Source organism: Dichotomopilus funicola (assembly GCF_033296635.1).
Source record: "Dichotomopilus funicola strain CBS 141.50 unplaced genomic scaffold C8A04scaffold_16, whole genome shotgun sequence".
Lineage (NCBI taxonomy): Eukaryota > Fungi > Ascomycota > Sordariomycetes > Sordariales > Chaetomiaceae > Dichotomopilus > Dichotomopilus funicola.
This window is the reverse complement of record NW_026944037.1, coordinates 289,735-314,253: the sequence shown is the minus strand read 5'-3', so window position 1 is coordinate 314,253 and position 24,519 is coordinate 289,735. Positions and strand designations below refer to the sequence as shown.

The following is a 24,519-nucleotide window of genomic DNA, read 5'->3' as shown; positions in this document are numbered from 1 at the left end:
CGTGCTTCCTCATACACTTGTTCCTCACGGGGTGCGCTAGAGCGGCATATCAGCTAGATTTGGATTCGACAGGTACGTTTTGCAGATTAGAGAACATTCGGCACGTGATTTTATGAGCATACACTAATACATCGGTCCGCGGCAGACTCCATGGCCGATATTGCAAAGTCGATGGTGAAAGACATGATGTCATTCTACGAGGGGAACCATCTTGGGGGCACCCCCGGCCTGCTCCCCAAGCCATATTACTGTGAGATACCGCCGAGTGAGGGGGATGTGCAAGAATTCCATCGGCCCATGCTGACGGAAGCGCCCGTGTCTCTCCTCAGGGTGGGAGGGTGGCGCCCTCATGGGCTCGCTTATTGACTATTGGTGCGTTCTGGTGGACGGGTTCGGTTCCTATTAAGAACCCTTTTGGGTGGATGGGTTCAGTTCCTATTAAGACCCCGATCGGGCTGATGAGCTGGACTCCTATTCAGGTCCCGAATAGGAATCTCTGTCCCCCTCCCTGCCTAATAGCTCTGGGTGTCAAATCCCGATCCCCCTCGCGTTTGAGGTCTTTTTTTCTTTCGACGGTGCTGACACGATAGCCCGCAGGTACTATACTGGCGACACGCAGTGGAACGATGTCGCTCAGGATGGACTGTTATTTCAGACTGGGCCGAACAACGACTACATGCCTCCGAACCAAACCGTGACGGAGGGCAACGATGATCAGGGTTTCTGGGGTATGGCTGTTCTCTCCGCCGCGGAAACCAATTTCCAAAACCCGCCGGATGGCAAACCGCAGTGGCTCGCGCTCGCACAGGCCGTCTTCAACACCCAAGCCGCCCGCTGGGAGACCCGGTACTGCGGAGGCGGGTTGAGGTGGCAAATATTTACCTGGAACAACGGGTACAACTACAAGAACTCCATCTCGCAAGCCTGTTTCTTCAACATCGCCGCACGGCTTGCGAGGTACACCGGAAACCAATCGTATGCCCACTGGGCCGAGAAGACCTGGGACTGGATGGTGACCACCAAGCTGTTGGACACGAGGACTTTTTACATTTACGACGGCATGCACATTGAGAACTGTTCCCGTATCACGCCGTATCAGTGGACGTATAACGCGGGCGCATTCCTCCTCGGCGCAGCAGCCATGTACAACGCCAGCACGACGGCCGCCCAAGCCGAAACCTGGCGGGAGCGCGTGGACGGCCTGCTCAATGGCTCGCTCCTCTTCTTCACCGGCGCCACGAAGGACATCATGACGGAGGTAGCCTGCGAGCCCGTCGATCTGTGTGATCTTGACCAACAGAGCTTCAAGGCCTACCTGGCCCGCTGGATGGCCGCCACGACCAAGTGGGCGCCCTGGACGTACGGCCGCATCAAGCCGCTGCTTGAGGCGTCGGCCATCGCGGCGACGTCGACCTGTACCGGTGGCGACAACGATCGCATGTGCGGGCTGAAGTGGAACACGCGGAAGTGGGATGGCACGACGGGCGTCGGGCAGCAAATGGCCGCGATGGAGGTCATCCTCGCAAATATGATCGAGCGTTCTCCACCACCGGTCACAGACTGGGACGGAGGCACCAGCGTCGGTGACCCCGCAGCAGGTGGTAATGGTGCTGGTGCTGATATTGGGCGGAAGGGCCGAGCATTCCACGCCGTGTCGGACGCCGAGAGAGCGGGTGCGTACATTCTGACGATCCTCACGATACTTGGGTTGACGGCGGGGACCGTGTTTGTACTGTTGGACGAGAATGACCATTCCTCCCCGGCAGAACGGCTCGCCAGGTCTCGAGCCGCACTAGTCGGGGCGTGCAGCAGCTGGGACTTTGGTTTGCGTAGGCTGCCGCGGCAAAATCTCAGCCAAGAGGAAGAGAAGAGACCGCAGCGGTCCAATAGCATCGAGCCAGGACGCCTTCAACCCAATAATCCCGCCAGCCCAACGGGGATGGTGGTGCATTCGTGCGTCCGGACAGTGGGGCCTATTCAGGTCCCGATTCAGAGGGTGTATCCGGGCCGGCGGCGCGTGAGAACAACGTGGTCCGATCCAGCAATGGCAACCGTGCCAGGGGCTGCACGTCGGGACGAGGGTGCCGACAAGACGGAGGGTAGCCGACAACAACAGCCACAGCCATCTCCATCTTCACCCTCCGACAGGATTCCGGGAAGAACAACGACTGTCCATAGAGTCGGAGCCAGTACCTTCGGCGAGGTACATCGGTTGGAGACTCGTTGGGAGGAGGCGTAATGGAGAGAATTCGCGCTTGCGGGAGAGAGATTTATTTTATCCTTTTTGGTTTTTTCTGTCCTTTTTTTGGTGGTTGGTGTGGTGCCTGCGTTCTGGTGGCCCCGAGTTTCATCGGACAAAAGATGGGGGACGTTGCACGGAACCACAGCACGAACCGCGTCAATGTCAGAGTCATGTGCATATGAACCGGTAAATGGGCCCCCATCCTCATGACCCTAAAACCACATTTTTCCGTTGGAATGGTGTCACGAGCCCCGTTCATTGGCGCTTGAATCCGTTCATATTAAGGTTCAAATAAGATAATTAACCGAGCGTTGCAGTGTGGTTACCAACCAAGCCAACCTGCAACCGACGAACTTCGTCCCCTATTCGTGTTTGCGTCCGGTCCCAAGGTCCAATGTCCGATTTGGACCGGTGGAATGAAAGGCAAGTGGGGTGGAAGAACTCGGGTCGGCCTGGGAATGGCGGTCTGGTGAGTGCCTTCCGCATGCAGAATGCAGAGATGCCCACGTTTTTCGGTCTCTCAACAAACTCACGTACAGTGTGCCACAGTGTATATCCAAACTCACTACGAGGTCCTCCTTCCTGTTCGTATCTTCCATCGGGATCAACTCCGAGTCTTGCGGCCAGCAAGCGGGAATAGCAGGGGTACCATGGAAGATATTGTATTTGTAACAAACTTTCGATCTGTTTACTGACTGATGAACATCCCATGGCTGCGGCTACCCGAGAAAGCGGGATTGCGCCGCGCAACATACCCATCTCCGCCCATGTAAAAGCACGCAGGAGCAGCGAAACGCTGCGGAATGGGCCCCCTTCGGCCTCGGCCTCATGACACCCAACCACGCCTATTTCACTCCCCACTCCCTCTTCCCGGTTTCTCTCTTCTCACCCCCCTCCCCTTCCCCCGTCGATATAACTTACCCCGTTAGCCCCGGATCCGGAAAGCAGTCTCACCAGAGGCCTCCATGCTTTCTGTCGCAAGGTCCGCAAGGGTTGCACGCTACCTTCAACTCCGCAAGATGGGTCCCCTCGCCTTGGCCACACTCAGCATACCGCTCTCTATCTGGGTCCTGTGGAAAGCTTCGCCTTGGCCTGCCATCGCCGGCGATAATAAACTCATTCCGATCTCATCCTACATCCTCTTCGCCGGCCTTGCCCTCCTTGCCCTACAACTGAACCTATCTCTCATCAACAGGCACCGGTTCAAACGCCGTGCTCATGCGCTGGGCTGTGGTGATGTGCCAGCATACCCGCACAAGGACCCCATCCTGGGGCTGGATGCCTTCTTCGATTCACTGCGTGCTCTGAGCAGCCACAGTCTCCTTGACCTCTACGCCCAGCGGTTCGCGTCATGTGGCTCTACCTACTCGATGACCGCCCTGGGTAGCTCGGTGCTCGTCACCAACGAGGTGGAAAACATCAAGACCATCCTAGGCACCAACATGGTCGACTGGCCCATCGACGGCCCGCGGCTCTATTGCACACTTCCCGTTCTCGGCCCGAACAGCATCTTCAGCAGCAACGGCGCGGCCTGGCACAAGGCGCGGGCTATGCTTAAACCATCGTTTGTGCGGAACCAGATATCCGATCTCAAGTGTTTTGACCGGCACATTCGCAACATGCTCGCCACTATCCCGGCAGACGGCGTGACATTCGATCTCCAGAGCCTCCTGTTCGACATGACCATGGACTCCTCGACCGACTTCATGCTTGGGCATTCGACCGGCCTTCTGACCCAAGCTTCACCCGCCGCGCAGCGGTTCGTCAGGGACTTTGAGTATGCCAGCCGGGAAAGCGCCAAGCAGGCCCGTCTCGGCCCCGTCCTGCACAAGTTGCCTCACCGCAAGCTCAAGAAAGCCGTGCGGGACCTGCGGGAATATGTTCGATTCTATGTCCACAAGGCGGCGGACGAGAAGAAGAACGGCTCCAAGACCAAAGACCGCGACTACGTGTTCCTCGACGAACTGCTCCTGCAGAACCCCCCGGAGGAGTACACCATCGATCAGGTTCTCTCTGTGCTTGTTGCGGGGCGAGACACCACGGCAACGGCCATGGCGTCTGTCTTCTACTTCTTGGCACGAAGTCCTACTGCGGTGGCCAAACTGAGGGAGGAGATTAAGACCATCGATGGCGAGTACCCAACGTGGGAGCAGTTGAGACACCTAAAGTATCTCAACAACGTCATCAAAGAAGGTTAGCTGTCCTATCTTTTCATTCCCGTTGATTCCCGGGTTCCTTCACTCCAACTCTCCCACCCTCCCACTCTCGCTCTTTCTCTCTTGACCTACAAATCTAACAATGTTTTAGCCCTCCGCCTCTTCAGTCCGGTGGCGACCAATTCAAGGACAGCAGCCAAGGAAACCGTTCTTCCCCGAGGCGGCGGTAAAGACGGCAGCCTGCCGGTCCTCGTCCGCAAGGGCACGCTAGTGCGGTGGTTGAGCCATTGTTTGCACCGGAACAAGGCTGTTTTTGGGCCAGATGCCGATGAATTCCGGCCAGAACGATGGGATGATCTCAGAGTTGGGTATGTGTTACCCTCCCCCTTCCCCCCTCTTCGCAAAATAGCGATCGCCAAGGCGCAGCCTATTGTTTTGCATCTAGTTGCTGAGATTGTCCCTTCTTTTTTTTCTTGTTGTGAAGCTGGGAGTATATTCCATTCAGCGGCGGGCCCCGGATCTGCCTTGCGCAGCAGTTTGCCTTGACTCAGATCGCCTACGCTGTGTTCAAATTTTTCCGGATCTTCCGGTCTATCGAGGCCAGGGATTCGCGGCCCCTCCTGTTGCAGACCAACCTCACGATTTTCTTTCCTTTTGGTTGTTTAGTAAGTGTAGAGAGGGCTTGAGTTGATGACTTGAAACGGCCAAATTAAGTTACGGAAGTTACGACAGTTATGATGCCAAGTTTTTTTATTAACTAGAGGGAACAAGACGGGAATGCACGTAGAAAATGGACATTCATCAGGGTTGGGTTGGCATGGTTGAGGGGCATTGGATGGGATGGTTTTTGTTGATATTCGTATTGCTTATGTTAATGGTAACCGACGTTGAGCGGGCGTTGATTCGCTCGGAAATACCACTTAGACACAAACACAGAAAAAATCCGAAGCCTTTCGACCAACTTGTGGAACAACTCCCCGATCTCTTTCGCGTTTTCGCTGTCCAGGCAATCCATCGTTTTCAGGGGCTCAGCTCGGTTACAGTACCCGCCTATCTCAAAACAGGGGGCTCTCTCATCTCAAGGCTCCTAAATGTCGAACACGGTGCAGCAACAAAAGACGGATTACATACAAGCAGTTGTCAGGCGAAGGAAGATTTCATGATAAAGTTTCAGTCCTAAGTTGAACTGGCGAGATATCGTGGCGTTGCACATAAAATATTTCGGGCAGTTATTGAACCAATCGAGCTGAAGGTGGGTGGAGACAAGACAACGCTTAAAAACACAAAAAAAAGAAACAACAATGCTTAAGGCGGGGAAGGGGGGTGTACCACACTCAAAGTGGCCCGTTTCTCCGATACTCCACGGCGCACTAACTCCGGTGTGCTGTGGTACCTCGAACCATATCGTATGTAGATCGTTACCTCCGAACAAGGAACCGCCCAACCCCCGTATGTTTCATTGTTTCACTGTTTCACTGCCGATTCGGCTTCGGGAGATACCTACTCCTGAATGCATGACCAATGGTGCCCCCAATGACACTCATTCGGCTCCCGATCGTGCCATCCTGCATGCGGCTGGCCAGGGCTTCCTCGAGCGCCGACTGGGTCACCGAAGCGTCTAGATACGGGATGTGAGTCAGTTGTTGCATCTCGAAAAAGTAAAATGTGTTGCCGAGCCAAGCAAGAAGAAACAGAAAAGAAAAGAAAAGAAAAAAGGGGTGTTGAGACTGACCATCCAAATCACTAAAACTGCTCCCCATACTCGGCGTCCCCTCACTCCCTTCCCGAGAAGTCCCCTTCCCTCCCCGCGTACTCGACGACCGCCCAGCGGCCCGCTCCGCCGTCCTTCTCGGCGACAGGGGACCCTGTTGCCCTGCCGTGTTTGTGCCCGGTGGAAGTCGCCGGTTGTTATCCGACGCCCCCGCTGTCGTGGGCCGATTCGGGGACTGCACCACGGCGGCCGACCCGATGGAGGAGTCTGAAGTCTGAGACTGCGACTGGCTGGCGTCGCCTACTGAGCCGTGCCGCTGCCGTTGGTAGGGTCCACGGAGAGTTGCGCCGAGGTCTTGCGCGTAGCCGGCGTTGCCGCTGCTGCTGCTTCTCCTGTGCTGGTGGCGAGTGTTGGCGGTTGGTGTGGCGCTGTTGGCTTGGGGGTTGTAAGGAAGGAATGCGGGCTCGGCGTCGTCGTCTTCGTCATCTTCGTCATCGCCATCGCCATTCCCGCCGCTGTATGGGTGGTTACCACCGCCGCGGGGATCTCTTGATTGTTGGAACCGGGGCGGGCGGCGGATAATGCGGCTTTGGACGGGACTGCCGGAACTTGAGGAGGAAGGAGATGAAGAGGTGGAGGCTGCTGGGCTGGGTGGAGCGGGTTCGGCGTCATCTTGCTGCTGCTGCTGCTGCTGCTGCTGCTGCTGCTGCTGTTGCTGATGGGGTTGTTGCTCTTGTTCCTCTTGTTGCTGAGCGAGCTGCAGCACGCGACGTCGCTGAGGATCACTCAGCCGTGTGGCCGTCCCTGGCCTGCTCCCTGACTGAATCTGGTGTTGCTGGGTTGGCGTTGGAACAGTCGTGTTGCCGGAAGAAGCCCGTGAGCTTCCGGGACGGATAGGGAGGGCGCTTTTGAGCAATGAACTGGCCGGGCCGGGAGGGTTTGGATCTTCCCCATCCCTTAACGGGGTGGCCGTTTCCTTGCGCATGGATAGAGCAGATGGAGCACGAGCATTCCCCAAACTGATACGTCTCGCGTGGTCTAGAGGTAGGATACCTTGCGAGCCGGCACCAGGCTCCCCGCCGGGCACTGGTGAGGCCGTGTTGGATCCTCTGGCAGCGGCGGCCTTCAGCATGTGCGCTTTGAGATGGGAAGTGTGGCGCTCCGTCAGGTAGTTGGCCATCTGGAGTAGGAACTCGACAGAGACGTCAAATTCACCGGCCCTAGCACTGTGTTAGTCCTGGCGCCCCTCATTCTCTGCCCTAAAAGAACGAAACTCACAGCCTAGTCCCTGAGGCGGTTCGTCAGCAAGTCCGTCTCAATATGTCAAATTGAATCGTACTTACAATCAACATTTCCTAACAAGGAATCAGATAAGATGCTCCATAACGCCTCCGACTTCTTTTCGCTCCAGTTTACCTACGCCGAGGAGGCGGACAGGTCAGCCTTCATAAGAAAGAGGTGAGAAGCACAGTGCGATACTTACTGTGCCCGGGTCGACAAAATCGCCGCGGTTAATGGGTAGCCGAATGTAGATATGATAGCTTGGTTCTCGATATTCTTCGGCAGGCGGCTCCTGGCCCCTCCGCCGGTCGGCGCCGGGAAGCTCTTCCCGTTCCCTTGATTCCATGATCTTGTTGTTTGATGAGAAGAGGAGGTTGAAGGGGGTTGCCTGGCCGTGTAAACCAAACACTCTTGGATGCGTGTTGATTGTAAGCGGGTTATGCGATTATGCGGGTGCGCTGTCGTTCATCGAGAAATCAGGTGGTCCGTGCTGGTGTGCGGCTGTGGGGTCTGAGAGCTTGTTGCTGGGTAGATTTGCGTGGGTCCCAGATGCGGCATCCAACACCCGCGTGGGCAGAGCATCTAAAAATTCGCGTCGCATTCACGTTGGACGAAATCGACAAATACAGTCAGGCCTCATTTGTTGCGCCGAGCTATTCACAGCACCCAGCACTGCAACTTTTCCTTGAAATTTTTTGGCAGGGTCCCCGCTCGCAATTTTATTGGTTGCACGTTTCTTAGTCCTTACCGACTCTCGCGGTTGTCAGCAATGGCCCCGTTGATTCTTCACAGCGTACCCGAGGAGGAGCTCTACGTAGGCGACGACGGTATCAAAAGGCCCTACGCGATGGTTTTCCCACAGTATGTCTATCCTATTTTATCATGGTATTGTACCCGGGACTAATTTTGATGTTTGCGCATCTAGGCAAGATGGTTCGCTTCGCTCGAGGAAGATCACGCACGAGACTGGGGCGTTTGGCAAGTCGACGCGCCGAACAAGAACCAAGACGGCCACACCCGCGAAACGAGAAGACCCCACGTCCGTAGCTGCAGATAAGATCTTTGGCGCCTGGGTCGCGAATCGGACGCAGAATGCGGCTCCAACGAGCGCGCCCACGACGGGGCAACGGAGACCAACACTCATTCCTTCGACGTCGTCTCAAAACCTTTCACAAGCCCAAGACGAAGGCGCGGCGCCTGCGGAGTCCCGGTATCGCAAACGGGAGCCGACCGAGCTCATCTTGCGGGGATACCGCTCGACCGAACAGCAATACGCCGTCCTGAACCGCTACGAAGAGCTCGCCGGCCGGATATGCGAAGACTATTCGCGCGAACCCCCTGTTGAGAGCCGTCGCTACAAGTCGGAGCTCCGCGATCCCGCATTTACGCGCCGGCGCCCACTGACTCCCGAGGAGCGCGCCAAGGTCAACAAGGCGGCTAACGGGGAGCACTGGGTGAAAGTGACGTTCGAGTCGGCCGAGGCAGCCGAGGCCGCCATCTTTTCCTCGCCACAAAAGATCCTCGGCCATCTGGTATACGCCGAACCATACCACGGGATCCCACCTGTTCAAGATGAGGCTGTCCCAGACCCGTCCACCTTTGGCAGCGGGATACATCGGACGTCATCACAACATAAACGAAACTCCCGAGTCCAGTTCGGCTTCGGCCGTCAAGCACAACAATCGGAGGCGGTCGACCTGTCGCCGCCACGGTCACAAATCTCTTCTTCTCTTACGGCCGACACGATGACGGTGGACTCAACAGCGGACAGTGGCGCCTCCTCGAATACCGTCGTCGGAAGGGCAGCCGGCGTGGGGGGGCAAGACCCGGACTTTGCTCTTCCAAGGGCGCAAGACAACCCCGACAACGATTTCTGCAGGACTATCCCAACCGCGCGCAGGGCCAAGCTCCTACCGATGGAACAGGCTCTTCTACCAGCGCCTTCGTTAACGCAGCGCCTCGCCAACCATGTTCCCTTCCTCATGTGGTTCAGCGGCGCCATGATCGGGAGCGAAGTGCCGCGCACGGAGCTCGGGGAGTTTGACTGGAACAGGGCCAGCCTGTACTGGAAGTTGATGTGGTGGTTGGATGTTCTGCTGGGGCTATTTGGAGGCGAGATTCGGGATGCGGATAAGGACGACTGAGAGGGAGCGACCAGCCTCGAGATTTCTTTTTTTGTTCTCCCTTACGCATCAAGTTACGTACCCACCGCAACATGCCTCTTTCTTTTGTGGCCAGGAACCTTCGGCTCGGGGATCTCACGTTAGGGGAGCGGGGTATATGGTGGTCTTTTGGCAGGCGCCTTTTTCGCAGCATTTTCTGGACGACGGACGGATTCAGGCGGTCCCGTAAGGACAAGTTGTTTATTATGTGACACTAGCGTGGGTTAAATATAATTCTCCATGACCGAGATGACTTCTAATTGCACAACCCCAACTCCCACGATCCCATGCACATTATTGTTGCAGTGAGACGTCTACATTGCCGAAAACCGAAGCCTACCCTACAAGCCTTCCAAAATTTCCACAAGTTCACGGCACCGTATTCATCTAACTGTTGATGGACCGTTGGTCGGTCGTATCGCTCCATGTTCCCTTCCGTGGCTGTGTGTGCCCCGGGCTTGTGCCGGCTTTGTCTTGCCCACCATGGTCAGACGATCCCCGGCGTAACCCCTCGTTGCGCCATGGATGGTCATCATCGTCTTCATCCTCGTCCTCGTCCTCGTCCTCTTCATCGTCATCTTCCTCATCTCCCTCATCCTCCTCGCTCTCTTTATCTTCCCCTTTATTCCCGCCCTCTTCCGCTCGGTCGTCATGGCCATCTTCCACGGCACAATCTTCATCAGCCTCTGCTATATCTTCATGCCCACGACAGCCACCATCATCTTTCCTCAAAGCGGACGTCGACGATGATGCTCCCGCAACTTCGTCTTGAATACCCCCCAGCAGATCCATCGGGTTCAGCTTCAACGGCTGCGGCTGTGGTGAAAACGGCCGGACATTCCGCGAGCGGTTGAACTCGGTGGTAGGAAAGACACTATCAGTATCACCGCGGTCCCGGCCCCTCGACACAGCGCTTGCAAGGCTCTGGTACCGGTCCGAGTCCCCCACCAGCAGACTATCAGACCGCGTCTCCTTGCCGGTAGAGACCCCTCCACCACCGCGCGCCGTGTCCGACCCGGAGTTGGTATCCGCTAATATGCTCTTAGGCGGCAAGATACTAAACAGCTTCGTCCCATCCCCCCCAGCGACCCCAAAACCCCCGCTCCCACTATTATTATCCCCCCCAATGCCCCCCTTCCCATCCGAACCCATCCCTCCGGTGAGGGGATCCTCCATCTCAGCAGCGAACAAATCCACCCCCCGCTCCAACACATCCTCCAACCCACCCCCCGTCCACCCCTTCCTTGCCAAACTCTCAAAAATATCCACCTCCGCCCTGACCAACGAACAACTCGCATCCACAATCCTCCCACTCGCCTCCTGACTCTCCCTCAGTAACGTCCGCGCATGCTCCCCATGCAACACCGTCAACCCATCCAACTTCCCCGTCAACTCCACCAAATGACTCCTCAACTGCCCTACATCCCTCCGTCGCTGGCGATTCATCATCTTCACCCCGTCCCGCTCTAACCGGCGGATCTCGCGCGACTGGGTCTCTACCGCGCGCGTGTAAGATTCTTCCTCGTCGTCGACGCCTGCGCGCCATTTGTCGAGGTCGTGGAGGAGGGGCACTTCGAAGGCGCGGTAGACCGTTTCGGAGAGAATGTGTTGGTGGTTGGCGATTAGGAGGTGTAAGCCCGCGGTGGTGAGCAGGGCGTCGGCTGTGCAGGTGCTTTGGGGGGCTATGAAGCTGTTGCTCATGCTCATGTTCATGTTCATGGCTGCTGTCGGTGGGGGGCCACCCCCAACACCACCATTATGGCTACCGCTGCCGGCGCCGGGAGGTGGGGTGGTCAGTTCAGCGCGGGCTTCTTTCAGACGGGCGCAGGACTCGAGAGCAGCGCCGAAGCTGGAGGCGGCGGTGGATAAGGAAGCGAGGGCGAGACGGTAGGCTTTGGCGCTGGCGAGGAGGTCGGAGTAGGCGGCTTGGGAGTTGGCGAGGTCGGCTTTGGTGAGGACGGCGTGGGACGGGCGGGGCGGTGGAGGGGGCGGGAGGTTGTATTGTGAGAGGGGGTTTGCGGTTGAGGCGTAGGAGTAGGTTGGGCTGGCGGGAATCGGGGGGAGTTGGGAGGGGCTTGGGGAGGGTGGTGAGTTTGCTGCCATGATGGGTCGGTGGGTGGTTGTGTGTGTTGTCGAGAAACGTAGGTTAGGTTGGGTCGTGGGATCGTGGGATCGTGGGATCGCGGGATCGCGGGATCGGGATGTCGGAGGAAACGGGAGTTTTGTTTACTTTGCGCAGAGAGGAGTCGCGATAAGCAACAGCAGGGTCCACACAGATCTTCGGTCCAGCCGTGGGGATCACCACTCAGCAGAGGCGAAGCTCGCACTCAGGAAGAAAGAGAAGGAACAAAGAAAAAGAGCTTGCAAGTTGTCGATGCATTCCGCCATCTCTGGAATGACGAGACGAAATTGTGCATAAACCTGGCTTGGACTTGCCTGCGGGCGCCCATGTGATGCAGGCCAGGCCAACAGCGGCACAGCAGCACACACCACAGCGGACCTCTGCCAGCGGGTCTCGTGCGTGCCAGGCGTGTGGCCACTGTCACCACCCTTGTCCGCCAAGCCGATTCGGCACGATACGGCGGTGCAAAACACAGGGCCGTCCAGTTACTTGGCAGCACCATGGACGCCGATGACTGGAGGACTGGGCATCAACAACACACACATTCACTCACCACTTGACGCATTGTGGTTGGATTTGACAGATTTTAGCACCCAAAGTCGCAGATCAGGCATCTATCTATCTCTACGATCAGGTATTCCGTAAACACCTAGAGCGCCTGCACAACACTGCAAAGCGCAAGGTGCATTGAATCCCCTCCCAGCCTGATGACAAAACAAACGTGGTTGGACTAGAGCTCGGATTTGCCCTCGTTGCTATTGCCCACGGCTGGCAACCGTTCTTTGAGGAAGGCTTCGACGTCGTCTAGTTCCTCCAGGCATGCCGAGTGCTCCAAGCCTCTGATGAGGAAGTCAGTAAAATGAAGAGATGAAGGGAATTGAACGAAAATAACGAAAAATGAAGATAAAAACAAAAAGAAAAAAAGCAGACTCACGGATATTCCTTCCGCGAAATGGAGTACCCCAACCCCTTCAACAAGTCAAACGACAGCCTCCCCAACGCCGTAGGCACCACCTTGTCCAAGTCGCCATGGCCCATAAAGATAGGTGTCTCCTTGTTAAACTCAGGCTTGGGCACCAGCTCAGCAAACTGGAGACTCAGCAGCAGCCACGAGGAAAGCGCAACGATGCCGCCGAGCCTCACCTTGGACGTGAGGCCGGCGTAGATGCTCATGGCGCCGCCCTGGCTGAAGCCGCCGAGCACGATCCGCTCGGCGGGGATCCCGGCTGCGATCTCATTCTGGATGAGCTCGTGGATGTACGCCTGGCTTAGCGTGATGCCGTCTTTGTCCTCCTTTTCGCGGAGGGAGTTGATGTCGCCGTCGAGTTTGTACTGGAGCCTGTCAGTACTTGCGACTAGTGAGCCCTGCTAACGGAAGGATCCCATCATAATTGTTGATTGGTAATTAAACAACTGCAATAAGAAGTGAAGAACCCACAATATCAAACCACCCCGGCATCCTCATCCCCCAGTTGCAAGTAATAGGAATGGCCGGCGCATGGGGCAGGATGAACTTGACCTCATCCAGGCGCTGGCGCCGGCGCCAGTTCTCTACCGCACCGGCCCAGCCATGGCCCGTATCTCCGAGGCCGTGGAGGAAGATGACGGTTGCGGTGTGCCGCGCGGTTGCCGGAAACAGCAATGGGGGGGTGCGTGAGAGGGACGACATGTTTAGACTGGACTCGACAGCAGGGAATCCGGGTCAAGGATTCTCCAGGTTAGGAGTTAGTTAGTTCTCGGGTGAACGACCTGACGGGTCGTCGGATCCGAGCAATCTTTGTTAACAGCTGGGAAAGCGGGGCTCAGGCGCTGGCCGAGGCCCCGAGTCTCCGAGTCTCCAGGGGCTCGCCAGCTGCTGTAGTTCAGCGGCTCAGCGGCTCAGCGGCTCAGCGGGCTGGGCTTCGTAATCAGATGAGAGGGTTAGGGTATACCGCGCGCTTGAGTGGGCCAGTTTCAACATCAGAGATGGAGTTGTTTAACAACAATTACCAAATGCTTACCGAGCCTAGACCCAGAGCCGCGCGCGATTCCAAAGCATGAGACAGTTCTTCGGGTTTGTAGGCTGGAATGAACCATAAAGTGTCCACAAGCAAGGGAAGGAGGTAGCGGAAGGATACATATTCCGATGAATTGAGTTGTCATGTTCAGGCTGTGGACGCTGAGACACCCCGCTGTGTTCATTCTTTCGTTCATCATCCTCATCGTGGCTCTCTTCAGTTCATCGTCTTTCCGGGCCAGGGCCCTACCGGCGTTTCGTACTCAGATCAATACTTACTTGTCTTTCAAAAACGCTCAACCGATTCACACGATGGCGAAAGCACCAGTCTATTTCTTTAGCCATGGAGGGGTAAGTGTTAACTGAGTACAAAGCACATGAATTCCCAAACTTACAGCACCTTTACTGAGCCAATGTAGCCCAATGTCCAGTACGACACGAAGCACCCGGCCTACTCGGTCCTACAATCCATCGGCAAGGAGATCACGCAAAAGGTCAAGCCCAAGGCGGTTGTCGTCTTTTCCGCCCACTGGCAGGCCGAGCCCAACAAGATCCATCTCAACAATGCCGTCGACACCGACCTGATCTACGAGTAAGCCCCTTCCCCCCCTTTTTTACGCCTTTTCTTTCTCCTTTTTTACATGTTTTTGGTTTCATTCCTGCGTAAAATACTGACAATCGACCAGCTTCTACGGCTTCCCTCCCGAGTTCTACAAAGCCACCTTCCCCAGCAAAGGCAGCCCAGAACTCGCCTCCCAAATCCTCTCCCTTCTCTCCTCCGCCGGCATCCCCGCCTCGGGCCAAAAGCGCGGCCTCGATCACGGCGTCTTCTCCGGCTTCAACGTAGCCTTCCCCCCCGACACCAACCCCCTCACCTGCCCGCTCGTGCAAGTCTCCCTCTTCCACAGCGAGGACCCCAACGCGCACTACCGGCTCGGCCGCGCCGTGTCCGCCCTCCGCGACGAGAACATCGTCATCATCACCACGGGCATGACGGTGCACAACCTGCGTGATATGCGCTTCGCCATGGGGAGCCCCACGCCGCTGCCCTACGTGGTGTCCTTTGACGAGGCGCTCAAGGAAGCGGTCGAGGCGGATCCGAGCGTGAGACAGGAGAAGATGGCGGCTGCGGCTGCGCGGCCGGATGCGAGACAGGCGCATCCGTGGATGGATCATTTGATGCCGGTGTATGTGGCCGCGGGGGCCGCGGGGGAGGATAGGGGGGTGCAGACGTGGACGTTGCATGAGAGTAGTTTTGCTTGGGGGCAGTATCGGTTTGGGGAGGTGCCTGCTTGATCTCATCTCTGCGTTCAAACAGCTTGGTGGGCGTCACTTGGCAGGACCCTGAAGGGGGTTGTTTTGAAGTGTTAGGCATTAAGCAAGCTTGCTATGCTCTTGTCTAGCTTCTATACGCCGAATTGGAACCTTTTTGGATCACCCATGGCCTATAACGGCCTCTATACCCTGTCCCTCCTAACCTTACACCACTGACGGTGTCTCTTGAAAGACACCATGTCCACCAGATAGCCCCCTAGTTTTCCCATCTTCCATTCCCAACGCAGGTACTGAATAACCATCCTCACCGATGGCCTCCAGGTTTCCGCCGAGTTCATCGCAACGCCACGAGTGGCCCGAGTCCCAGCTGGCGGTTAGATGACAGTGACAACAGTGTCATCCACCAACCCCGAAACATCCCCGAGAAACAAGCTCGCGACCACCGACACCCCCCCAAAGGCGACACTACAATAGTACACCCACGGGTACGCGCGAGCGTACACCTCCTGCCCAACCTTGACCAGCTCCGCCCAGATATCCTCATCCACTCCCGGCAAGAACCGAATCTCCCTCACCAACGAAACCGCCGTCAACTCAATGACCTCCCCGACCACCTTCCGGTCCGTAATCCCCATCCGCGCACACGCCACTGTCAGACTGGCGTATAACTCCGGCACCAACCTCTGCACAAACACATTAAAATAAACCGCATACCCCACCGCGCCCCCCACAATCCTCACCGCAATCGTCAACGCCGTCACCGTCGCAATGACCTCACCGCCAGGACACAACAACGTCGCGAGCGTCGACACCGGGATCGTGATTCCCCCCACGCCCAACCCGGCCACAAATAGCACAGGGTACACGACGGTGTGTAGGTTATGCGGATTTGGGGTGGCAAGGGCGAGGCAGCCGCAGCCGGCGGTCATGAGGCAGGAGGCGAAGAGGAGGAGGAGGCGGGTGTGGCGGGCGCGGAGGAGGGAGAGGAGGGTGAGGGAGAGGAGACAGCCGGTGAAGACGCCGAAGGCGAAGGGGAGGCCGCGGAGGCCGATGCCGATGGGACTTTGACAGAGCAAATCAGGGTTAGATATGACCCATCGAGCAAGATATGAGGGAGGGTAAGGGGGGAGGGGGACGTACTCGTGTCCGTAGACGTTATAAGCCTCAGGCGGCCAGAGCAGGAGCACAGAAAAGAAGTTGGCGCCCGAGATAAAGGTGATGACCATGGTCAGGGCCAGGGTGCCGGGTGCCTTGCTCAGGTTGCGCGGGACCATCGGGTGGGCGGCGCCCCAGAGTTCCCACGCCACAAAAGCGACGAGGAGGGCGAGGCCGATGATTAGGGGGGCTAGCACGCGGGCGGCGGTCCAGGGGTACTACCGTTGTCAGTCTCCAAAGATAGTGGGTTGTGAAAGGGAGAAAAGGTACCTGATATCCCCCACCGAGAATCCCAACCTCAAACCCAGCCAACCCTCCAATCGACAACAACCCCCCGACCAAGTCCGTCCTCCTCAGCAAAGCCTTCCTCTCCCCCCACGTCCGCGGGCGCGCATGCAACGGCGGCGGGGGCGTATAAAACAACGCGGTAGCCACCAGTCCCAGAAACGTCCAGACAGTAGTCAGCACGGCAATATACCGCCAGTTGGCGACCGACGCGATCAGCTGGGCGTACATGGCGGATGGGAGGAAGGGGAGCACGGTCAGGACCATGCCGGCGATGTAGTAGCCGCGCCGGGAGAGGGGGACGAGCTCGGCGGTGCCGGCTAGGGCGGTTAGTTCGTTGATGCCGGTGCCGATGCCGGTGATGGACATGCCGGCTATACGTACACGTCAGTTCCTTGCTTTTTCAAAGATGTAAAAGATGGCACAGAAATAACAAGAGTTGGGCTGAGAGAGAAACATACCGATAAACATGTCCATGCTATGGGCCGCGCCGCAGAGGACCTGGCCGAGGATGATGGTGATGTTGCCGGCGATGGCGACATAGCGGCGGCCGAAAAGATCAGACAGCGCGCCGACGAAGGGCGAGATGGCGGCCGTGGCCAGCAAATTGGCGGTGATGGACCAGACCCAGTAGCCGGCGCCGCCGAGGTCGCGATAGATGTACACGGGGGCGCTGGCTATAATTTACAATGCAGTTAGCAACGCTTCTGGTCTGAGAGAAAACACCAAGAGAGGATAGAAAGAGAGCAAGAAAGAGAGCAAGAAAGAGAGGGAGATAATCTTACCAAACAGATACAATGGTGCCTGGGCACTCGTCCACATAAACGCCAGCGCAACCAAAGCCAGCCAGCGGTTGACACGGCTCTACACTGTCGTCAATAAAAACAAACCCACAACATCCCACATCCCCCCCAAGCATAGAACCGAAGAACAAAACAAACAACAAACCTTGCGTTGACCCTGCTGATGACCGCCGCCCTCCTCAACAACGCTGCTCTCACGACGGGACATCATATCCGCCGAAGTTCTGACGTGAAGTTCCATGCCGTCGCCGCTATTATTACCATGTTCGTCCACCTCGCCGCCAGAGACATTGTTATGATTATTGGTGTCGGTCTCTTTTTTGGCCACGTCTGGGCGACGGAATGGCCACCCCGAAAGTCGGATGGAAGGCAGAGGCGACATGCTGAAGTCTCTCCTCTTTTTCCGGGCCTTCTTCTTCTTCTGGTTCTTCTGGTTCTTGTCCTTTGTTGTCTTGACTTTGTCTGGGTCGTTCTGTTTCTATTGTTTTGCTTGCTCGCTTACTTGGTTTCTTTTCGTCAGGTAGCTTGTCTTGTCTTGTTTGTCCTGCACCCGGCCGTAAGCTGTCTCTGCCCTGTACCATGTTGAACTCCGCGGGAACTAGCCTTATGGAAAGCACAAACCAGGAAGAGGAACGGGCAAAAAGAAAAGGAAAAAAGGGAGTTTAGGCGACTTACCTGTGCTATGTCGGGCTACGACTGGCTGGCTTGTTGGTCGGGCTGAATATATTGGCTTCCTGTAGTGTGATGGTCCGATAAGGCGCCACTTCGTGTTGTGTGCTTCGTGCGCCGGTCCTAACTTGGGGGGAGACGCCAGGAAAACAAGTTGGGTTAGGGAGAATAAAATAAATTTGTGCGTAGTTTTTCCGAAGGGGGTTCCTCTCTCCTGGAAATTATCGCCTGATTTCTACGACAGAAACCCTCGGTGGTGTGAAGACTCCTGTAGAGGCAAGAACGGTTCCAAAGCCCAAGAACATGCCCTCACTATCTCCAAGGACCGATAACACCGGTGCTGGTCTAAGAACTTGCCTCAAGAAGAAGGTGGATGCATGTCATGTCATTGTCGGGTCAGATCCGAGACACAGAAGAGCCCTCTCGAGGCTGCTCGGTGGACGGATATAGTACCTGCATACAAGAGAAACCACCAGGGGGCACAATAGGGCCGGTCCTCGTTGGATCTCGATCGGCACATTGCCAACACCACAGCCAAAGAGCCGCTACCATACAGAGAGAGAGAGAGACTAGGAACTAGGAACTGGGAACTGGAAGACTGGGAACTGGAAGACTAGGAACTGGTTGTGCAGAAATCTCCACTGCACGACGAGAACGACAAGCGTGCGAGCTGAACCACCTCTCACACAGACACAGACACAGGCCAGACCCAGCTCCAGGCAGTAAGTTGCTTGTCTGTCTCAGCCAGATGTCTTTCTCAGCAGCATGTCATCTGCATTCCTACCTACCCCATTTCCCATTTCCCATTTCCCCTCAGCCAGCATATGTCTCGACCCCGGATGGACAGGACAGGGCAGGCCTGATGCCATGCGTCTGCAGGGTTGTTCGCTCGGTCCAGAATACCTAGCCCCTGGGTTGGTGGTACAGGTTTTCCATTCCACGCGGCTAGGCTTGTCAATCCCTCGGTTTGCCTTTCCCTACCCAGCTTCGAGAGAGTAAAAACGCCGAACGGCTAGCTCAGATGACGAGACTGATTTCCCAAAAGGCAGGAAGTAAAACCAGAACCCGAGCCGGAAGATGTCCGCGGCTAGCTACCTACCTTACCTTACCTTCCTTACCTACCACTCACCTCGGAAGCCAGAAGCCAGCCCCGGCAAGCAGCAGGTCGAGGTAACACACAAAGCGGCTGCCGGCTGCATCCCTGTTGCCCTTGGTAGTACAGCAGGGGTGGGAATCGATCCGGTACGTGCGAGACAGCCATTTCGGAGGTGGATAGATTCCGGGGTCTAAGTGGATGGGCCTGGGAAGAGAGGGAGGGCCAGAGAAGAAAGGGGAGAGGTGTTGGGCATCTAAGACAGGTGTTGGGTTGGTGATACCATGCCTTCATACTAATTATGTGTTGTGTAAGTGATGGTAGTGTGGAAGGGGTATCCTTGTTCCATGTCTATGTTCCTGGAGGATAGGGTAGAAGAGCTGAGAAATGGTTGCAACCAACAGACCAACACGCATAAAACAAGCTTATCCAAACCTTTACTATGGTTAAAAGCGGCCCGATAGACTCGTCGGGCCGCGAAGAGACCGGGAAGTGGCCGAAGACTAAGGTCAAACTTTTGAAATAGCACATTCTGAAATAGCACATTCTAAAATAGCAAAACAAAGTGTGATGACCTTCACCGCTCACATCATCGCCAGTGTGTTTTCATGCGGTCTTCCGGAGATTTCGACGGCAACCCGCGGTCGTGGCACGTCCATGCTCTGCATATCGGAATGGGGTATTCCCATTGTGGATGTGGCGGGCATTAAAGTCGCATCCGACGGGATATTGTTGGTGGGTTCCGTGGCCTGGGGTATCTTGTTGGATGCTATCTCGTTCTGGGTTTCCTCGTCGGTAAGTCTCTTGTTGGATGTGTAAGGCAGCGAGTCTTTTATATTATCTGATTCCGTGTGTCCTTGTCGGCAAGTCTGTTGTTCGATGTCAAGTCATCCTCAGAATTTCTCGTGAAATGTGGCAGTAAAGCAACAAGAGACAACCAGAATATTGCGATAGACAAATAAATTATAGATAGCAAGACCCGTCAGAGCCAACAAAAGAAGTCGAAGTCGGCTAGTACAACGTAAAAAGAAACTCAATAAAAGAGACGTGCGCTCTCCAAGCTAGGCCCGTTCCGAGCCATGGTATCAAATACCGATATCCAAAGAGTTGGTACAATAAACAAACAAAATCCAAGCCCAAGTGGTATCCCAAAACGCCAGCCGGCCACCAAATAACTCTTTCCTCCACAAATACACGTTCAACTCACTTTACCTTTTGCCCCTTACTTCTTAGAGGTCATATTCATCTTCAGAATAAACCCCCAAACAACCCCCCAAAACACTCATACCCAAAAAAACCCCTGAGACCAACTACAAAGCATAATTCTCCGTATGCAAAAAAATCTCCTCCAGCATCTCATCCCCCCAAATCTCCGCCTGCAACCTCGCCACCGTCGTCGCCACACCAACCCTCATAGCCGGCGGTCCACAAACAAACACCGCCGTCCTCCGTCCCAAAATCCCCCTCCCCTCCGGCCCCCCCGTAGCCCACTGCTTCAGCATATACCCCAAGTCTGGCCGGCCGTATTCCACGCTCCATCCGCTGTCGGCATCAATCTCGTGCGGGATGGGGAAGGCGAAACGCATCAGGGAGCGTTGGAAGTCGGTGGGGGTTTCGGGGAAACCGAAGTCGAAACCTGCTGGGGGGCCGCCGCCGCCTATGGTGCTGGTGGGACGGGGGCGGGTGAAACCGTTGGTGGTGTTGGGGACGTTGGTGCGGAGGTGGGCGAGTTCGGGGGGGCGGAGGTCGTTGTTACCCTCGGTATTGCCTTCGGGGTTGTTGTTGGTGTTGTTGTTCTGTTCACCCTCCTGGTCGTAATGCCCCCCCTCGGCATCAGTCGTAGGCTGTTCCTTGACATCAACCGGGTAGTCCGCTTGGCCTTGACCTTGACCTTGACCACCACCACCGCTGTAAGCACCACTGTGACGCGGCTCGGCAGCGGCTTCGGACAAGATCTGGCTGTACCGCTGTCTACCCGCCGGCGGTGCATAGTTAAAGTGCGGGGTGTTCCCATCAGCGCGCGAGGCACCGAGGGGCGGGAAATGGAACTCGCCGTCACTCTTTTTACTCTGGTGGTGGCTGCCGGATGAGGTAGAAGGAGGAGCAGCAGCGGCAGGAGCAGCTCCGCGGCCTTCGAGTTGACGGAGTGCTTCCTCGGCCGGGGTCAACCCGCTGTTACCCGGCGGTGGACCGGGCGGTGCCGGTGGGATGGTATGTGGTTGGAGATACTTTTGCTGCGGCAGCGCTGTAATGCGGTCCTCGTCTTCGCGCCGCAGTTCCTGTTCACGGTCTGGATCCCCCTGCGCCTCGGCCGCGATGAAGGCGCTGTTGCGCTTGCTCGCGATGCCCGCGACGAACCCGTCCAGCTTGTCGTGGAACAGGTTACTCAGGGGCCGGGGCGCGCGGCCTTGGTACCCGCTTGCGGCTCCCGGTGCCTCCTTGTGTCGCACCGAGGAGGTAACAAAGAACTTGCAGGTGACGCTCTCGGGCGGAGCAGCCTCGCGGCAGATGCGCAGTTCCTCGCGGAACCAGTCCATAGCCTCGAGGCGTTTGAGGGCCCAGACGACCACGATCTTCTTGGTAATGGCTTTGCCGTCGCGCATGCGCTTGATGAGGTTCAGCAGCTGCGACATGAGCGAGGTGATGCCGCTGCCGCCGGCGATGAGGATGCAGGTATCAAACGCGGCCAGCTCGCGGCGCATGCCACCGTAGGGACCGTCGAGAAAGGCCCGGTAGGTGTGGAAGGGCCCCTTTTCGATGGCCGTCTCGAGCACCCGGCGAGTGAAGCCGCCGTAGGGGCGGAACACCAGCACACAATCACGGTACGCCTCGCCGTACTCGGAGGGGAAATCCTCGCTGCACAACGACGAGATGGTAAAAGGGTGATTCTCCAGCAGTGAGATGCCCGGCATGCGCAGGTAGACGTACTGACCCGGCTTCCAGCGCATCTGGGTCGGGATGGTGATCTTGATGGCGTTCTCGGTCATGATGTTGATGGCGGCCTCGTCGCCAACCAGCCAGGCCATGCGCCAGGGTCGCACCCAGTTGAGGTTCCAGAGCCGGTAGATATTGCACAACACAATAATGCCCGCCGACGCGCCTAGGTAGCCCCACGACATGAGGAAATTCTTGGTGTGCCAGAACAGCACGCCCACGTAGATGTACCCCACGGGCGCGTGCAGCAGCGAGAACAACTCGTATGCCGTACGCCGCAGGATGGGCAGCGACCCCACGCAGAGCCAGCACAACGGCACGAAGCACGCGATGCCGGAACCGTAGATGATCATGCCGCTGTCGGGCGGGAATAGTGTTTGGAACACCTGCATCCCGCCGTCCTCCCACACCGGCTGGATGAAGAAGGGCACCATGTGCACCAGCGACATGAACAGGCACAGGTACGCCAGCCAGCGGTGGAACACGTTAAGACGCTCCGGGCCGATCCCCGTGATCAACGTCAAGACGTTGGCCTTGGTGCTAGTGGCCACGATCCAGGGGGTCATGGCGACGGCGATCATGCCCGACCGAATCGCCAGCGGAGGCGACCCGAAGCGGATGCTCTGCCAGTACAGCGGCTGCTGCAGGAAGCAAAACACCGTCACGAACGAGAGCGCGATGAACACGCAGAACAGCACCGCCAGCGAGCTGAACGTGAACCGGAACTTGGTCCCCGGCACCACCACGTCTGGGATGGGGCGGTAAAACACCCATCGGAACAGCGCCAGCGTGTCGTTGACGAACCCGACCGAAGAAAAGTGCGCCCGGGGCTTGAACTTTTGGTCCTCCAGTCCTCCCGACCCTGGCTGTGGCGCCTCATCCGGAAAGAAATGCCGATTCGAATCGGCGATCGTGGCGCCCGTCGCGAGCGCCGCAGACCGATCCCACCCGGGGTCGAGCGAGTACAGCGCCTGGAAGTGCTCCTCCATCTCCTGCTTGTAGATGGCCTGCCGAATCTTGTCCTGCCAGTAGTGCCACACCCGCATCAACACCGCCAGCAAGCCGATCGCCAGCGCAAAATACGTCCATCCCAGCCCGTACTTGCCCGACTCCGTCCATGGGTCCAGCGTGAGCGCCTGTACTAGGCCGGGTGGGCTGTTGGGCGCGAGCGGGATGTTGATTCGTTTTGTGAGATGCGCGAGAGTGTCTGAAGCAGCGTCGACTGCGCTGCGCAGCGCCGGTGGTATTTGCGCCGCCATTCTGTGTGTTTGTGTATGTCTGCGCCTGTGTCTATGCCGTGTTGTGGTACCGTCTGGTCTCCGTAGACACCGCCGTGTCGACGGCACCGAAGCGCGTGTTGTGCCAAGTCTGTCTTGGGTCTTGCCGTCGAGATTCAAGATGATGATGATAATGATAATGCCAAGGGTGCTGGTGCAACATCCATTGAAGAAAGAAACAAAAAGCTAAAAACAGGAAGCGATGTCGACAAGCCGGGAAGGAACCGTAGAGAGAGAGTGGATGGGCGGGAGGGAAACGCGAGAGAGGGGCACGGAGATACAGCTTTGCGCAACAGCCCCTGTCCTGTCTCTTGACACAGGTTGTGGTGTCTCTGAGAGTCTGCGCTGCTTGCCAAAAGGGTGAGATGAATTTGGCCCCAATTCAGCTGATTGGCGCGCGAAGCTGCGGGAGGATGGGGGCGGGTTTCTCTTCCCAAGCACGTCTCTGGCGTGGCTATCGTTAACAAGTCGAGTTCTTCAGTGAGCCTGTCCGAAAACTGACGGAAACTTCCTCAAAACAATGGCGAAGGCAATCGAGTCCCCGCGCCGAGCTGAATCTCCCGGCTGAAGATGCGCAGAGCAAGGAGGAGGCACACCCGTCAAAAGGTGACGGCGGCTGTGCCGGTGCTTTAATAATATTGGACGAACCGAGCTGCACGGGGGCACATCCGTATCACACACGAGCCGAGCGGGCGGCGGATTTAACTAGGGAACTGAGCTGCGAGCTGCCATAGAGAGAGAAACCAACAACCGAATCGGCAGGGACAAGATCGGGAAGCGATTTCTTCTCCTGAACAACCGTTCCGGTAACGTTAGAACTACGCTGCGTGCTGCACAAGCGGGCGCTAGGCCGCGAGAAAACGACCGGCTCGACCGGGCTTTACTCCCGAAGCCAGCGATCTGCGAGTTCTTTTCCCTGGTGTTGCACCAACGGCCCGGGGGACACGCGCATGCCGCAACGTGCGGACAAGGGAATCTCAGACAGTCCAGACTTTTAGCTTGTGCTGCGTATCGTCCGCCGTAAACCCGGATGAAATCAACAAGCAAAAAAGATGCGCGAACGAGCACCCACAAGGCGCATGATATTTGTCCCCCAAAAACCTGTCAGATGAGGTAACGTGCCCCTAACACACCTCGTCCAGTGAGAATCGCAGAAGTCGATATCTGCAAGTCCCGAGGACCAGGCCGGCCCACCGATGTGACCGCCTGCCTGACCCTTTCAACCATCCAGAGACCAGCCCGAGGCCGAGCCAGCTTCCACTCAGGTCGCTCGCTGCAGGAACTGAGCAAACTCAACTGGCGAACTGCCCAGTGCGATTGTGCAGTCCTTCCCCGCTCTCCTCAAGCGACCGAGGAGG

At 56.9% G+C, this 24,519-nt stretch overlaps 8 protein-coding genes across 8 annotated transcripts; 3 read left to right on the top strand and 5 right to left on the bottom strand.

The window, feature by feature from the left end:
* Positions 1-186: 186 nt before the first annotated feature.
* On the top strand, positions 187-5,084 carry C8A04DRAFT_35875 (glycosyl hydrolase family 76-domain-containing protein; the record flags this gene model as incomplete). Its single annotated transcript, XM_062783330.1, has 6 exons — positions 187-250; positions 330-372; positions 598-1,673; positions 3,488-4,435; positions 4,550-4,766; positions 4,883-5,084. The coding sequence occupies 6 exons, from the start codon at positions 187-189 to the stop codon at positions 5,082-5,084; spliced, it is 2,550 nt and encodes an 849-aa protein (XP_062638758.1).
* Positions 5,085-5,870: 786 nt separating this feature from the next.
* On the bottom strand, positions 5,871-7,736 carry C8A04DRAFT_26894 (uncharacterized protein; the record flags this gene model as incomplete). Its single annotated transcript, XM_062780088.1, has 5 exons — positions 5,871-6,016; positions 6,131-7,329; positions 7,388-7,397; positions 7,453-7,525; positions 7,593-7,736. The coding sequence occupies 5 exons, from the start codon at positions 7,734-7,736 to the stop codon at positions 5,871-5,873; spliced, it is 1,572 nt and encodes a 523-aa protein (XP_062638757.1).
* Positions 7,737-8,159: 423 nt separating this feature from the next.
* C8A04DRAFT_10657 (uncharacterized protein) lies at positions 8,160-9,534 on the top strand (the record flags this gene model as incomplete). Its single annotated transcript, XM_062776666.1, has 2 exons — positions 8,160-8,251; positions 8,316-9,534. The coding sequence occupies 2 exons, from the start codon at positions 8,160-8,162 to the stop codon at positions 9,532-9,534; spliced, it is 1,311 nt and encodes a 436-aa protein (XP_062638756.1).
* A 405-nt stretch (positions 9,535-9,939) lies between these two features.
* Positions 9,940-11,655, bottom strand: C8A04DRAFT_10683 (uncharacterized protein; the record flags this gene model as incomplete). Its single annotated transcript, XM_062776677.1, has 3 exons — positions 9,940-10,116; positions 10,219-11,234; positions 11,295-11,655. 3 exons carry the CDS (start codon positions 11,653-11,655, stop codon positions 9,940-9,942), a joined length of 1,554 nt encoding a protein of 517 aa, XP_062638755.1.
* Positions 11,656-12,404: 749 nt separating this feature from the next.
* On the bottom strand, positions 12,405-13,343 carry C8A04DRAFT_10698 (Phospholipase/carboxylesterase/thioesterase; the record flags this gene model as incomplete). The annotated part of the gene is made up of 3 exons (XM_062776683.1): positions 12,405-12,513; positions 12,609-13,006; positions 13,113-13,343. The coding sequence occupies 3 exons, from the start codon at positions 13,341-13,343 to the stop codon at positions 12,405-12,407; spliced, it is 738 nt and encodes a 245-aa protein (XP_062638754.1).
* A 471-nt stretch (positions 13,344-13,814) lies between these two features.
* Positions 13,815-14,966, top strand: C8A04DRAFT_10669 (Extradiol ring-cleavage dioxygenase, class III enzyme, subunit B; the record flags this gene model as incomplete). The annotated part of the gene is made up of 3 exons (XM_062776672.1): positions 13,815-14,021; positions 14,090-14,262; positions 14,357-14,966. The coding sequence occupies 3 exons, from the start codon at positions 13,815-13,817 to the stop codon at positions 14,964-14,966; spliced, it is 990 nt and encodes a 329-aa protein (XP_062638753.1).
* Positions 14,967-15,319: 353 nt separating this feature from the next.
* Positions 15,320-17,063, bottom strand: C8A04DRAFT_10764 (major facilitator superfamily domain-containing protein; the record flags this gene model as incomplete). The annotated part of the gene is made up of 4 exons (XM_062776709.1): positions 15,320-16,007; positions 16,086-16,318; positions 16,371-16,759; positions 16,847-17,063. Coding segments are annotated over 4 exons (1,527 nt in total), but the record flags the coding sequence as incomplete, so codon positions are not given.
* A 3,197-nt stretch (positions 17,064-20,260) lies between these two features.
* On the bottom strand, positions 20,261-23,143 carry C8A04DRAFT_10717 (uncharacterized protein; the record flags this gene model as incomplete). Its single annotated transcript, XM_062776690.1, has 2 exons — positions 20,261-20,746; positions 20,813-23,143. 2 exons carry the CDS (start codon positions 23,141-23,143, stop codon positions 20,261-20,263), a joined length of 2,817 nt encoding a protein of 938 aa, XP_062638751.1.
* Positions 23,144-24,519: the final 1,376 nt, after the last annotated feature.